At 33.3% G+C, this 15,082-nt stretch overlaps 1 protein-coding gene across 3 annotated transcripts in view; it reads left to right on the forward strand.

The window, feature by feature from the left end:
- Nucleotides 1-15,082, forward strand: part of LOC143223833 (choline transporter-like protein 1) — a 39,319-nt gene that overhangs the window by 17,800 nt on the left and 6,437 nt on the right. For all 3 annotated transcript variants that reach the window (XM_076452317.1, XM_076452323.1, XM_076452329.1), the window contains exons 3-6: nt 1,609-1,682; nt 6,274-6,352; nt 11,923-12,007; nt 12,114-12,236. In XM_076452317.1, coding sequence (XP_076308432.1) covers nt 6,279-6,352; nt 11,923-12,007; nt 12,114-12,236 — 282 coding nt within the window. In that variant the 5' untranslated portion in view covers nt 1,609-1,682; nt 6,274-6,278. The remainder of the gene's footprint in view (nt 1-1,608; nt 1,683-6,273; nt 6,353-11,922; nt 12,008-12,113; nt 12,237-15,082) is intronic.

The raw sequence follows: 15,082 nt of genomic DNA on the forward strand, positions 1-15,082 counted from the left end.
TGTGTGTGTTTCACTACTGATAATAAAACTGTTAGTCTGTGTAATTTATTGATGCTGTATATATAGCCAATGTCACTTTATTTGAGTATAAAAGAAGTGTTGATTTTGTGGTGAAACTCAGTAGTGTATAGTACAGTGCTTTGCAAAAGTATTCACCTCCCACCAATAATTTCACTTTTTGATAAAATACAAATGATGTAAACAGTTTCTAGGTAGTAACTAGGTTGTATCTTAACGCTCCTACGAAAAGACGTTTCTAGTCCTGATTTCTCCAAGCCCGTTCCCCTGGCTGTGGTTTCGCTAGCTAGTAGATAGGGACAGTGGGAATCTCGTTAATCCATTCATTAATGGATTTAAATGGCAATTTCATTTAAATACAAAATTATTAGCCTAATATTAATAACCTTTTAAGTTGCTCTGGGGCCTATTAGGCCCCACTTTTCGTAGGAATGTTAATGATGCACTTCATTGTATTAAGAGGAATAATCAGTGTCTTTGAAATTTTCTTGTAATTTTCTCCTGATGTGTGCTTCTCTACCTCTTTATCATTCATTTGTCTGGAAACTTCTTTGTCTTCATAGTTGATTTGTCATATCCTTGTGTAAGTTGTGGCTTGAGCAGATGCATTTACTATGAAATCAAGTTAAACCACTTTGATTATGTAAGATAAAGACCATTAAACTAAGTTTATGACCCTTCAAACTAATTTTTTGCACTTCAACTGATTTGGAGTTGCTGTAACAAAGAGGTTGATTAATTATACAATTGGGAATATTCTAATACAGTGGAGCACCGTTAAGCCGCGGTATTTGGGGGGTCAACCTGCTTAACCGCGGCTTAAACCTTTGTGATTGAAAAGCCGAAGTCGCCAACAGCTCCACCGAGGAGCCTCATCTGGGCCATTGCGTGATCATTATAATGTTAATGTATAGACTATTCAGATACAATTGACAAGTGCCGTTTTAACACAAACGACCAATGCATTGCGATGGTTCACTTTTCCCAAATTAAAGCAAATCCTTTTTAAATATCTCCTTGAAGTTATAAAGCCAGGATTAAATTCGTAAGCCGCATTTTTATACGTTCTTAAATTAGCGGTGAGCCGCGATAATCCTCGCTCACATTTGTCATGTCAGTGTCAATGACAAGGAGAGTGTGAGAAACTTTAAAAAGCCAGGTAGTAGACTTAATACATCAAAAATTTTGGGACAAAACTTGCTACAGCGGCTTAAGCGATTTCGTGGTTTACTGGTCCGCGGCTTAATGGGGCTCCACTGTATTCTCTGTACATCTAACTCACTTACATAATATCAGCATTTCTTTGTTGTTATTTTTTTTTAGGTTTCTTATTTTGGGGTACATTGTGTAGATTATAAATTTAAAGTCCCATTTGAAACTTTCATGATTGTGACAAAATGTAGGAACTTTGCAGGGGGTGAATACTTTTACAAAACATTGCATATGAACTAAAAGGATTTAGTATGATTAGTCATGACTAGTATGGTGGACGTGTATGTTCTATTGCTCATTTTTCTCTGAATAAATATACTGTAATGAATTGAATATATATAGAAAATACTGTATGAGTGAAATAATTTATTTTTTCAGGAGCTGCACAGATATTTTATGTCTTCTTTTGTTTCTTACATTCATTGTTGGCTGGATTGTGGTTGCAAGCTTTGGTAAGTGCATTTTATATATGAGACAAAAACATAAAGTGTTCAATTGCTGATTATGTTAATTTTACAAAGGATATTTGTTTTGTATGGATGAATCTGTGTAAAGTAGTAAATTCTAGTTTCATATATGTGAATGCATATCATGGTTATTATAATTAATGACTTGGTTGACATGATTATTAAAGTATATGATCACTTAAGTCTAATTATTTATTACTTATTAAAAATTAGCCATAAATTTAAACAATATAAAATTCCTAAAGGACTTATGGTCAATTTATCTATTGTAATATCAGAAACTAACTTGGAAACTTCATAAAGCCATGCTAGAAAAGAGGATCAAATATTTGTATAAATTAACATAACGCAGAACAAGAAGAACATGGAAATAGATAATGCAATAAACAACAACATAGAATCTATAATGATACACAAAGCTATTCTCATCTAATAAAGAAATTCACACAAGAAACTTAATTCTTTTCATACATTCTCAAAGATAAGAAATCTTTTAACAATATAGGCACAACCTGAATAAAGTATATAAGTAAAGGATTGAAATTACTGTAATACGTATTAAAATATCAACCCTGTATGTAGCTATGACTGCATTACCCAATGTACAGCTTGCCAGAAGAATAAGTAAATAATTCAGAATCCAAGTAAGGTCAGTAGTCCAGAAAAAGCATGAAATTTAAATCATACCACCTTAACAGAGTAAAAAAAACTGTTTAAAAATAATGAAGACAACACTGCATCACCATACAAAGGGAATATCATTGTAATTGTGAACAGAAGGAATATATCATCAAATTCTAATATAAACTTGAGGATGTCCACTATCATTATATGAAGATCAACTGCTACACACACACACACACACACACACACAAAAGTAAAATTCTTAAGAAGTATTCAAAGTAACTTGGAACAGAAATAGTCAAACAAGTAACACAGGCATCTGTGGTTATCCTAAAATTCATAAACAGGCTATCCTCTCTGCCTCATAATTAACAGTAAAGATAAGTGTGTTAGTTAGATATTTGGTTGATATCAAAGTTAACAAGTAAAACAGTCTTACATGTTAACATTCAGTTCATTTTGTAGAGATACTAAAAGACAAACAAACCTTAAAACTGCACAAGGTACAATTATCAGGTGTGATGTATCCCACCCACTTATTGGTGTACCACCCTTTTAAGAACTATAAAGCTAAGCTGCTTACAGAATGCAACTTGCAAGGATTTGTGGTGTAGGAATATTCCAAAGATTTTGCCCTTTCTTTAGTATCAGTATTTATTCTAAATGTGTTATTTATTGTGAATATGTGCAGATTTTCAGTTAACACTTGGTCAAAGAATTACCACAGTTAATTATTTGCATATTTGGAATCTTTCACAGTTTTCATTAGTTCAGACTAATTCTTTGCATCTCATCAAAGTCTGGGCCCATTTTCAGGAGTATTTAGTTATGTTTGTAGAGGATGTCTCAGGATCATGAGATATTTATCTTTTATTATTTTATTTTTGCAGTATGCAAATTAACCACAGTGGTAATGTTACATGACATGTGCCAGAATACGTCTTTGTACTTATTTCAATATATGCCAAACAAAAAATATAGTATGAAGATGTTTCTTCCTGATAAAGAAGGCTGAAACCTAGATAATACTATGTAAAGGGTATATGCTACCTTCATTTAATCTTGTTTAAAATTATCTTCATTTTTTTGACATTTTCAAAGTTAGTAATATCTGTTATTATCCATAGAGAAAATTACTTAAAGTAACTTTGTTTTAAGAAGCAGTGTTATTCAGTAGTTGTACAGATAATATTGCCCACCTTTGTGGAATGAAAATGACCAGTCATGTGATGCTGGATAAATGTGAGGATTCTTTGAGGGTAGAAACATAGCATTTATTTATTTATTTTGTTTCTGATCTTAACCTATTCTTGACCTGGTTTTCATTATATTATCAATGAGAGAAAACTAAATGAAAATGTGGCTGTGCATTATTCCATTAGCAATTACATTCATTGATTTTTGTCTTAAATGCTTAACGATGATTATTATCATTATGTTTTACACAGTGTCCAGTTTTGTTATTCCTTAACTTAAACTCAAACAGTAAACATACAGCATAAATGTACCATATATGCAGTACCATATCTTGAATGAATCTTCTGTTTATTTCTGTTTATCTGATACAGTTCAAAAGTATTTTCACTTCAGCTGAAAATACAGAAGACTGCAGTATTAAACTCATAAATTTCTGTATCCATCACAACACAACATTTTTAAACATAAATACTACCAACAACAAAAATACCAAACCATAGGATCTGTTTTATCACAAGCTTGGAATCTCTGCACGAAACATTTCAAAACAGTTCCTTAAGATAGGATTTGACTGAAGTATGTTGAAAGTACCTTAATATGGCCACATACTACAAACAAGATTCCAGAATTATGAATCACCCAAACAGAAAACATCCAGAAATATGATTCACAATTAGAAAAGGATAACAAATTTCTAATATTATATCTACCAAGATGCATAACTCTCATATATTAGATGAGTTTACAGAAAACCCATAAATACCAATAATTCAAACTACTCCAACAGTGCAAAGATTGTTGTCATAGATTGTCCAGTTTACAGAATGAACATTGTTTGTGACACCAAGGAAGTTGAGAAGTGAAAAATAACATATCACCATAATCTTAATAAACAGTTAATACACACCAAACCACTTGTAGTCTCAATAGACAGCAAAGTACCATTTACAACATCCTTTGTAATTGTAGTCTTCAGTTCACTGGATAAACAAAAAGAACGATAAAAGATAAATTTTAGAAGCACAATAGCTGTATACAATATAATTTAATACTGATTTATCTACAATAGCCTGTTATAGCAGATAATATCATATATTATATAACCATACATGAGGAAAAGTATTAAAAAAGAAGCCTTTATGTCCTTTTAAGTCAACTTAGAAAAAATATTAGCAAAACCTGATTACTTTTCTTGAAAGCATTCATATAATTAGTTGATATAATTCTTAGACTCTGTACAATGGATATTATGGTCACCTTTCTCTTTAAGAAGACCCCAGAATTAATTCTATTCACTACATTACTAATGCTTCTGAGGAGTTCTCTAACTATGGCAGCTAAAACATTGGATGCAAATTAGTTAGAAACTATTACCTAGTGATAGAAATATAATTAATTAATAATTAAACTTTTATGATTGTATAGAATACTAATCATAAAAAAATCTCATCATAAATACTTTACTGAACATACTTATGATACCTTGGTGTTTTTCATAAAGTAGAAAATCATTTGTTGGAAGTATCACCTAACTTATCAGTTCACATTATGGATATTCTGTAATATCGTTTTAACTCACTGAAAATTGTATGTTTACTGCAGTGTTGGGTTTGTAATGAATGATTGTTCTGTGTCTAAGTCTTCATGATCTATAGTTTGTTTTATAGAAATTTATTAAAACATATGAAGTTTCTTTTGTCAAAATAACAGTTTAATATTTAATGGATGCTAAGTTTGATTGAAATCTTATGAATGTGAAGATGTAGAAAAGAATGGTAATTTGCTACAAGCAATTTCTATGTGAAAGACATTTAACTGATACATTCTTTTATTTTGTTGAGAAGTGTTATATGTAAAATCAACATTAAGTTTGTGTTTCTACATATTTAGAAAATTTAAAATGTTGATGTTCAGGTACATTTTGATTTTTTGATAACATCAAAAATTTTGGAATATTAAGATTTGAAAGAGAAATAATGTAAATGAGTTGCAGGTGCAATAGTCATTGGAGTTTTTCTTTTGTGCTAGGTTAGGTTCATGAAATATATCTGTTATAGCTTTACATTGTTACTAAATACAATAAGTATTTCATAATTCAAAGATAGTGATCTTTTAGGAGTGAAATTCATTAATGAAATTAAACAAAGAACAAAAGAGATAGAAATGCTTTCTACTCTTCTACTAAATAGATTTATTTTGCAATGTTTAACCCTTAAGCTACGTTCAGGCAAAGAACAAAATACAACTGACTGTGTTGGAATTAGAATGTAAACATGAGACACTCAGGCACTAATTGAGGCAAGCCAGTAATACATAAGAAAATATAAATGAAATATTGTTAGTAAAATATAAAACAATATATATATACACATACACATACACATGTATAAACAAAGTATGTATCTTTTAAGAATGTAATAAATAGAATGCTTCAAACCAAGGAGTGAAAACTAACTAAAAGTTTCAGTCATTTCTTTTGACAGTCATATTTCAAAAAAGACCTTATTTCAGAATTTTTACAGTTTTTTGGTACATCTATTTTTTTACATTATGCATTGTTAACTACTTTTGATGCAGCCAGGGTTTGAAGACTGAAAAAGCAACACAATGAAACTGTTAAAAGTAAGTTTACACTTCATTGAAATATTTATTATAGTTTTTCAGCAGATGTTGTGTGTTGCTTCGCATATATATTTCATTTATCAGCTTACTGCTCATCAGTGAAAAATTGGATATGATGGGTTTTCTTTAATAGCATATATGTATGGAGACCCCAAGCAACTCTTGCATCCAACAGATTCTGATGGAAGAATATGTGGAGAGGGTGATTTAGTGTAAGTTAATAATTAGATACTTATAAAATGTGTAAAATCTACTTGTTGCTTAAAATAAAACACTTTTATAGCTAGATATAAAGTTTAAGAATGATAGGTAGTGAATAATTTATTATGACAAATTAAGCTTCAGTGTGCAGGTAGAGTTAAAAGTTTTATCACATTTTCAAGTCTTATAAAACAAAAATACGTTTATTGAAAATGCTGTCAATTAAGTGCAAGAACGTACGGTAAGGTAACAATGAAGCTTTATTTAATACAGACAAGAATAAAGTGTCACAAATTTGCCTATTTTAAGAGCTTTCTAATTTTCTTTAATTGAAAATGCTGTCAATTAAGTGCAAGAACATACGGTAAGGTAACAATGAAGCTTTATTTAATACAGACAAGAATAAAGTGTCACAAATTTGCCTATTTCAAGAGCTTTCTAATTTTCTTTATTATATACAGACTAAACAAAATCATAAGTGTGATTAAAAATGTCCTGAAAGTAAAACTGTTAGTTTGATAAAGCTCCTTTTTTTAACTACATATCTGTAGTTTATTTAACACTTCACACAACCTATTCAAAGGTGTTTACCACAAGCTGAGTATAATTTTGAGCTGATTGATAAATTTCCATTTAAACCTTAAGGTTAAGAAATTCAGAAATTTATATTGTATGTAATTCACATTTATAAAATAAATTTTAACTAGATTCCTTCTTAATCAACATAAACGTTTTTCTTTACATATCTGTCGTTTCACAATTTTTTTTCAGTTTGTATTTTTCTTTCCTTTATAATGATTTTTTGATGTTCATAATTGATACTTAAAAACCTTTTCCTCATCATGATTGGTATTAAATGTGGTGTATATGAGATCCTTGCAGAAGATACTTCATGAGCAGTAGAACTTTGTATGGGATCCCCTTTCTGTCACAATTTCCCTTCCTCCTACCATGAAAGTTGATCTGCTGTGGTGGCTAAAAAAAATCCAGATATTGCATCACAACTGGATGCCCTCCTATTCATGAGTGCTTCCTTTCAGGGATGGGGCTTGGGTCAATCAGCACAAAGCTTAAGGCCATTAGTCTGCAGATGAAATTGTCTTGCATATCAATGTTTTCAAACTTGTGGTGGTTCATCTGATGTTAGCTCATTTCCTTTTACTTGTCACTGTCTGTTGATGGTTCATTACAATAACTCTACATTTTTGGCTCATATCAACCATCAACGGGGCACCCAGTCCAGAGACTTCTGTTTCTAAACCTTTGATCTTCTATACTGGGCTTAGGCACATTACATTTCATCTTTCCACATGTTGTGTGCAGGGTGCTTTCAATCTGGTGGTGGGTTGTCTTTATGTCTAAACCAAATCTGCCTTGCATAGTGGTCATTATATCCAATTGTTTTCAAAGACCTCTGCCTCGTGTGGCTCTCCCCAGTTGGATGCATTTGCCATGAGCCTTAATACAAAGCTGCCCCTCTTTTGGTCTCTTGTCCCACATCCTTAGGCTCTGGCTGTGGATGTCTTCAGCCAGGAGTAGGCTCACAAATACCTTTATGTGTACCCTTCCATCCATTTACTTCATTGATTGATTTCTTTGGTACTCACTTCTTGTTGATTCATTTTAATTGCATTCCATTGGTTTGCATGGCTCTGGTTTCTGAGGCTCCAGTATCTACTCCTCTCACCTCCTGTCTCTCTACCATTATTTTGCTCTTCTGATTCAACTTCACACCCCCTATTTATCCAAATCTCCCAACCCTGCATCTTAATGCATGGCTTTTGTCCAGTCCTTGGTAAGGAGATCTAGCTTCATGCATTGAGTTGCCTCCCTGTTAGCTGCTTCCATTCATCCATTTCCATAGAGATTTACCAACTTAAATGGTAGGTCTTCCACTGTTGTTTATCAGACAGGAGAATTCCTGACACCAAGTCTTTGGTGGCTTGAGTGGTAGAATTTCTCACCTGGTTCTTCAACCATGGGCCTTCAATCTCTTTTATTTCTGGATATATAGTAGCCCTTTCCCATACCTTCTTTGTTTTTACATACTGTAGAGTTTTCGGTTTACTTGTTCTCACTAGGCTCATGTGTTCTATCTAGATTCCGAGACCTCTAAGCCATTCTCCTCTTTCAGATTGAGACATTAATGTGGTCATCCATGACCTGTCTTTCCCTCCATTTGAACCACTTTCCTTGTTTCATTTGCCCCTTAAGACCTATTTCTTTCTCCTTTTGGCTTGTGGATGTCTTCAATCTGGCTTATGATTTACTTTTCATTGACATTTCATGCAGACTTTATCATCTTACCTATCTTCTCCTTGATCATGATTATTTCTTTCTCCTCAAGACCACAACAGCTCAAGAAGGTTGTTCCACCTTTTCTTCTGTTTCCCTATCTTCTATCTCACATCTTTACTGTTGTCAAGATCCTGATAGGCTGCTATATCATGTCAGGGCCCTATAGCAGTATATCGCACACTCATCTGCCCTTTGTGGTATGCCAACTGACTTTTCATTCCCTGGTAGCCTTTCTCCCTTTGTGATCATACCAAAGTCATAAAGGTAGAACCTGTTTCCTTCTATAGTCCCATCAAATTTGTCATCTTACATTTTCTCTTGCTTCCATTTTTGTCATCTGTTGGAGGAGGTTCTCCAAGCTGGTATGTGGACCATGCCCAGTGTAGAACCTGTTTCCTTCTATAGTCCCATCAAATTTGTCATCTTACATTTTCTCTTGCTTCCATTTTTGTCATCTGTTGGAGGAGGTTCTCCAAGCTGGTATGTGGACCATGCCCAGTATGTTTATTTCCCATTATCTTCATTGCATCGCACTTTCATCTGTGTTGGGATTTTATCTTCCATCTGTGGCTATACTAAAGACTGTAGTGTGACCTTAACTGGTAAGTTTTGTTTCTTTTCCTCCTTTTCAGATACATTTTTTTATTTCCTCTTTACACATGAATCACTGTCTCTGGTGAGTGGTGCCTTCCCTGGTATTCTTTAACAGCAAAATTTGCACTATATGCCATAGTCACTGTGGAGGTGGGGTGTTCCACAAGATCACTGGAAGGTCATCTAACTAATGATAGATGCTTCACAAATACATTTGTTCTGGACTGGACACACATCGACTGCATGGGTAAAGCAGGAGGGAATAGCCTTCTTGGGTGAAGAACTTGGTATGGTCTGTTTTTCAAAATAGGGTATCATGGTCAACCATTAAACTGTCTATGGTGACAACAGTCCTCCAGACTATCCAATGCATTCTTACTCTCCTCCCTTCTTCAAGTTCAGTATGGGTGTTTTTACCACTTACCAATTCCAAACTGCTGGGGTGATGGACCATGGAGGCTTACATCTGAATGCTGAATGGGTTTCACTAAATCATTCAGTTGAGAGAAGGAGGTGATTTCTGCTGGAGTTGATTCATCCTTCCTGGATGACATGATTTCCTCATACTATTTACATATTTAACAATACTCACAACCATTGAAGTTGATCTATCACCATACAGTCTAACATGAACTGCTTATACTGTATACACCACTGTGGAGGTGATTCATTACCCTGCTGGTTGATGTGGTCTCCTGTTATACATTCCATATTGTCTGGAGTTGGTCCATTACATATGCAATTCCCTTCTTTAGACTGGGAGCTCTCATCCTACTTTCACTTGGATAACAGTTCCCAGCATTGTTGAGTCCATCCTCTCCATGCTGGATGGCCAGTTCCAGATTGCTCTAGGGTGTTGATCCTTAAGTTGTATTCAGGAATTGGTGCAGTTATTAATCCCTGATTTGTAATATTCTGCAGAACTTTGAAGAGGGTGTGAATGCATTTTATACTTGCCTGTGGCAAGGCTTGCAAGAAGGCAGTATAAATATTGATTGTATATTGTAGGTGTAATATATTCAGTATTCAGTATTTAGTGTTCCACATCAATTTGGCTATTTGAGATAGATAAAGGACACAGGTCGTAATTCTTGAACATAAATTTAAATGTTATTATGGTAAACTATAACATTTGAGGGAGCATTACTGTTCAAGCTCTAAGGGGGCCTACCAGGATTTTACCAAGTTGCCTGGCAAGCCAGTTCATCACATATGCATATAAGAAATTAACAAAAAAACAACAACACATGAAGACAGTTGATTTTTAAATTCTAGATACCGTGATTTTAAAATTCAATATTTTATAACTATTACACTTTTCCTATTATCTCAATACAGGCACCTAAAACTCAACAACTGGATCTAAAGTTTAAATATGCTTTGTATATGAAGTTATAATTTTCCCATACTAAAAATATGTTTCTGATAGGTACTTCTGCTCACAAAATTAGCTGTTCTCATTCAGTACTACTCTTTATATGTGAACCTTTTTACGTGTGCCACAAGTTTTCTACTCTCCCCTGTTGTAATTGCAAGGAGTGTAGAGAGAGTTGCATGTTTCACATTAGTGTATCATGCTACAATTGGTTAAGAGGTGATGCATGATGATTTACATGAGAGACATGTTGGAATATAGTAATTCCAACAAGTGGAGAGTGCAAAGCTTGTGGAATGTAGAGGACAGCACTGAACAAGAATAACTAGTTTTGTGAGTGGAGATATGCATCTATTGGAAATACATCGTTAGTATAAGAAAATTATAACTTTGAAGTTCTGAGATCCCATGGTCATTGTTGATAAGTTTTCCTGCCAGTAATCAAATGTGATACTGAAGTAGATGCATGAATGTGTCAAAAACTAATTTGTCTAATATCAAGAGTTCTGAAAGATTGTTCTTTTTACTGTGGTTTTTTGTTAACCATGTTACATTTTAAATCATTTGTCAGTTATTAAATAAGCTAATTTGTAGAAACTATTATGATCAGAATGATAAAACAGTTATTATCAGCATACAAAATTGTTGCAAAATAAATATTCTTGGGTCAAATTTTTCCTTGTTCCTGCTAACTTGTTATATGACACTAGAGGTAATCTTGTTGACCTTTGTTAGAAACAAAGCTCTGCATGTGCACCTCTGAGGAAAATATACTATTAAAATTGGGATTTTCAGTGCTTTGTGAACATTATGAATATAGGGAAGTAATTAACCTTTTTTTAAACAAATAATTTTTTAGTCACTGATATACAATCTTGCAGAATTTACTGACTGTAAGCACTGCTATGTATTGTGCAAGACCTGGAAACATACTAAATTCAAACATACGAGAAACAAAATTACCTGTCCATGAGATGAGTTGTATGTTAGCCTGGTTATAGTTTTATGTAACACACATGCTGTTTTTGTTTCTTCAGTTGTGATGAAATATCCTTATTCTTTTCAATTCCGTAATAACGTTTCAAGTTCAAGTGACTTACATATGCCTTTATTTTAGTATAAGTTAAAAAGACACTATCAAACAGACCTATGTAGGTTATTTTTTAGTTGCAAAAACTCAAAAATAGCAGATGAAATTCATAAGTTAATGTCATTGAATGTACTTAATAAAGACTTTTATTTTGAAAAATTGAAATGGTAGCCAATATTCAAAACTTAATATTGCTTTTTTCTGTATATTTGATTGGATTTCAGTGACAAGCCTTACCTATTTTCCTTTGATTTGACAAAATGTATTAAAGGATTTTCTTCAGTCCTGGATGGTTGCCCAACTCAACAAGTGAGTATAAAAAAATTTGTATAAGCTTTTTGCTTACAGGAGAGTATCCTCAAGGTTTTTCAGTGACATTAATACCTGATAAGTATTTGTCATATTCTGTTGGTAGGTTTGTGTCAAGAATTGTCCCAATACAACCTTCTCAACATTCAATTTCCTCATGTTATACCAGAATGAAGAATTGATTAAGGAGAAATTGATTTGTAGGAATGATAGTTTGAAAAGTGCACAGGTAAGATTCACAGGGTTTTAATATTTCTCTATAAATATCTTTTGTTTTATCATATAGTATGTTTTTTGCAAAAGTGTTATCCGTGTTAAGTAATTTTGCTAGGAAAAATAAATGAAAAAGAAAAGTTATGCTAACAATACCTGCATGTTCAGGAAATTATTATATAGTTAATAATTTTAAACATGGACAATAAAAGATAATAAAAACGTTTTAATACATTCACACACATACATTGTGTTAAGTAAGTATTTACTTGGAAAGGCCATCTTCTAAATGTCTTTCCTATCTGTTGGATAACTGTAGGAATTAGGGGCAGCAAATTGATATGTAAGTTAAAAAAAAGCAAGAGAAAGAACTGTGTTAATAATAGACTTTTGTAGTTCTAGCGTGGTGCAGGTTATCTCCCTCAGTCTTTGGCTGAGGGTCACAAATGTATAAAGATAATTCTCCCCATAGTAGTACCTGCCACTTTGTTTCACTAAACATACTGGCATGAATGCAGCTAAAAAAACAAAAAAACTTTTACACATTCATAATAGTATGTGATGCTTTTGGTGTCCTTCATTTCTTAAATATGCAAAGTGTGAATCATTTCCTGCATTATAGCTCCAGAGGCCACTAGCTACCATATATTCAGGCAAGCAGTAGCGGTGCCTCTGTAGTGATGGCTTGGATTGTTCATCAAAATGATATTTTAAATATCTCTTTGATAGGTCATCAGAACTTTACATTACTATACACTGTTTTGTTTTATAACAATATCTATGTAATTACTGAGTTGCAAGTTCTGAAAATTCTATAAATATAAGAGCAAAATGTTTGAATTTCTTGTTCCTTTTTCTGCTTCTTTTTTAATACATCACTGTTAACCAATTTCATGGAGGTGATGAGTTTCAGATGGAGTATCCATTTTTAAAAGTATCACTAATAACTTTTAATAGTTTGAAAGTATTACAATGCCAGTGTAAACCATGTTTTTATTACCCCTTGAAGTTAACTTTCTGACAGAAATCTGGTAGTCTTATGAAAAGCTTAAGTACATAGTTAAACAGGAATTACCAGCCAATAATAGATAAACAATTAATATAATTGGAACCTTGTTGTCTTTAGTTTAATTTATCGTGCATTCTAGGTTTTTGAAATTAATTAGCTATTTCAGTGATGCATGATTCACTTAAATGATAAACTTCCTGGTGTATTGTAGCAGTAATATTTGATGAATACTAGAGTTACAAATGATTCCCTTTCATTTGGCATGTAAATCAGCAAGAGAAAGTTATATACGTGCTTGTTGCCATTTGTGTTAACTGGCTGAAGTTATGGGTTTGCACAGAACATGATATGTGACAAGGCTCTGTAAGATTGTGGCTGCTTCAGTGTCTATATCATTATCAGAATGTAACATATGACATTACATCCAGGGTTCAGCAACTCAGGATTCACATGCTTTAAATTACATGGAATAATTGCATTAATTGCTTGTTGTTGACCTTGTGTCTGATGTAGCATCAGTCTGAATGTTATTAATTTATGATGGTCCTATTTGGAGACAAGATATGAGCATTCCCAAATTCTATGATCAGATAAACTATAGTTGAAGCAGGTGCTCCTTCTCTTACCATCTCTGTGCTTTCTGGAGTTCAAATCTAGCTGTACTGGTGATGTAACATGACAGAAGGGTCAGAGAAGTTTAGCTGATGCATTGGGAGTTATGATCACTGTGCCACGATGCCTTGTATCATTTGTTACAGTTTTTCTGGAAACATACTTTGGAATGTTTTCATATAAATTACCCATAAACTGTCTGGATAGATAGCCAAGTTTTTGTAGGGCCTTTTTCTTCCAGTCTGAATTTGGATTGGTTGGTTTTCCACACGTTTGAATCTGCAGCATAGCTTGACAATTCATCATATTTCAGGTACTGAGTTGGGCTTCATCCGAATACTCTAGAGCATTAAGCACTAGACCATCTTAATTCAGCTTTAAGTATTGCATCACATGCTCTTATTCAACCCATTTCAAGCAGTTACTTACTTAAAATGCTGGATGAAATTGTCCAGGAATTTCTTTGCAATTTTGTTGAACACTAAGGTTATGTGTTTTATGACCACTAGTAGTAAGCTTCTATTTCTAGAATTGTATGATCAAGATGTTTCATATTGGTCTTTGTTACTTCCAGACGTCTAGACATGCACAGTATGTCTACAGTATGTCTATGAATACAGTACTCTTCAGACCAAGTTCACTGTGGAATGATATGTTGTGTGGGAAGCACATCTTTGTAATCTTAATGACTTGACATGCAGTGAATCTCTTCCTCATTACCTTCCATGGAACTTCAGCTGCCAGACATGCTTTTGAGTTTTACTGTTACACCTTATCTGCCAAAATCTGCTGGACTGTATCATGTTGCCACCTGTTCCATCTGATAGCATTGGACTTGTCCAACACATGCAACAAACCACTTTTGATCATTGCTGACTCCTCCCAGTATTTTAGAATGTCTAGTGTTGTTAATGAGCACCTGTTTTATTAATTAGATCATCTCTATAAATCTTGGTATGTTTAGGCTACTCAAGGCCATCATGACCCTTTTTTGTGCTAATGTTTGGAGTAATCATTAGAGCTTGTGTTAAGGTAGCCTGTGATTGCCAAGTAAAGTACCTATTGACTTTATAATTCCAAGAACAGATTGAGAACACAGGCATAACTTTCACCATGCTGTAGAAACAATTGTCTCTAACACACAACAGTAAAGTAAAACAAATAACACCAGTGAAAGAAAAATCCTCAATTCATACAAACTGTGTATAATAATCAAACACTAAAACAAGTGGGCAATAGAA

Source organism: Tachypleus tridentatus, chromosome 1 (assembly GCF_004210375.1).
Source record: "Tachypleus tridentatus isolate NWPU-2018 chromosome 1, ASM421037v1, whole genome shotgun sequence".
NCBI lineage: Eukaryota > Metazoa > Arthropoda > Merostomata > Xiphosura > Limulidae > Tachypleus > Tachypleus tridentatus.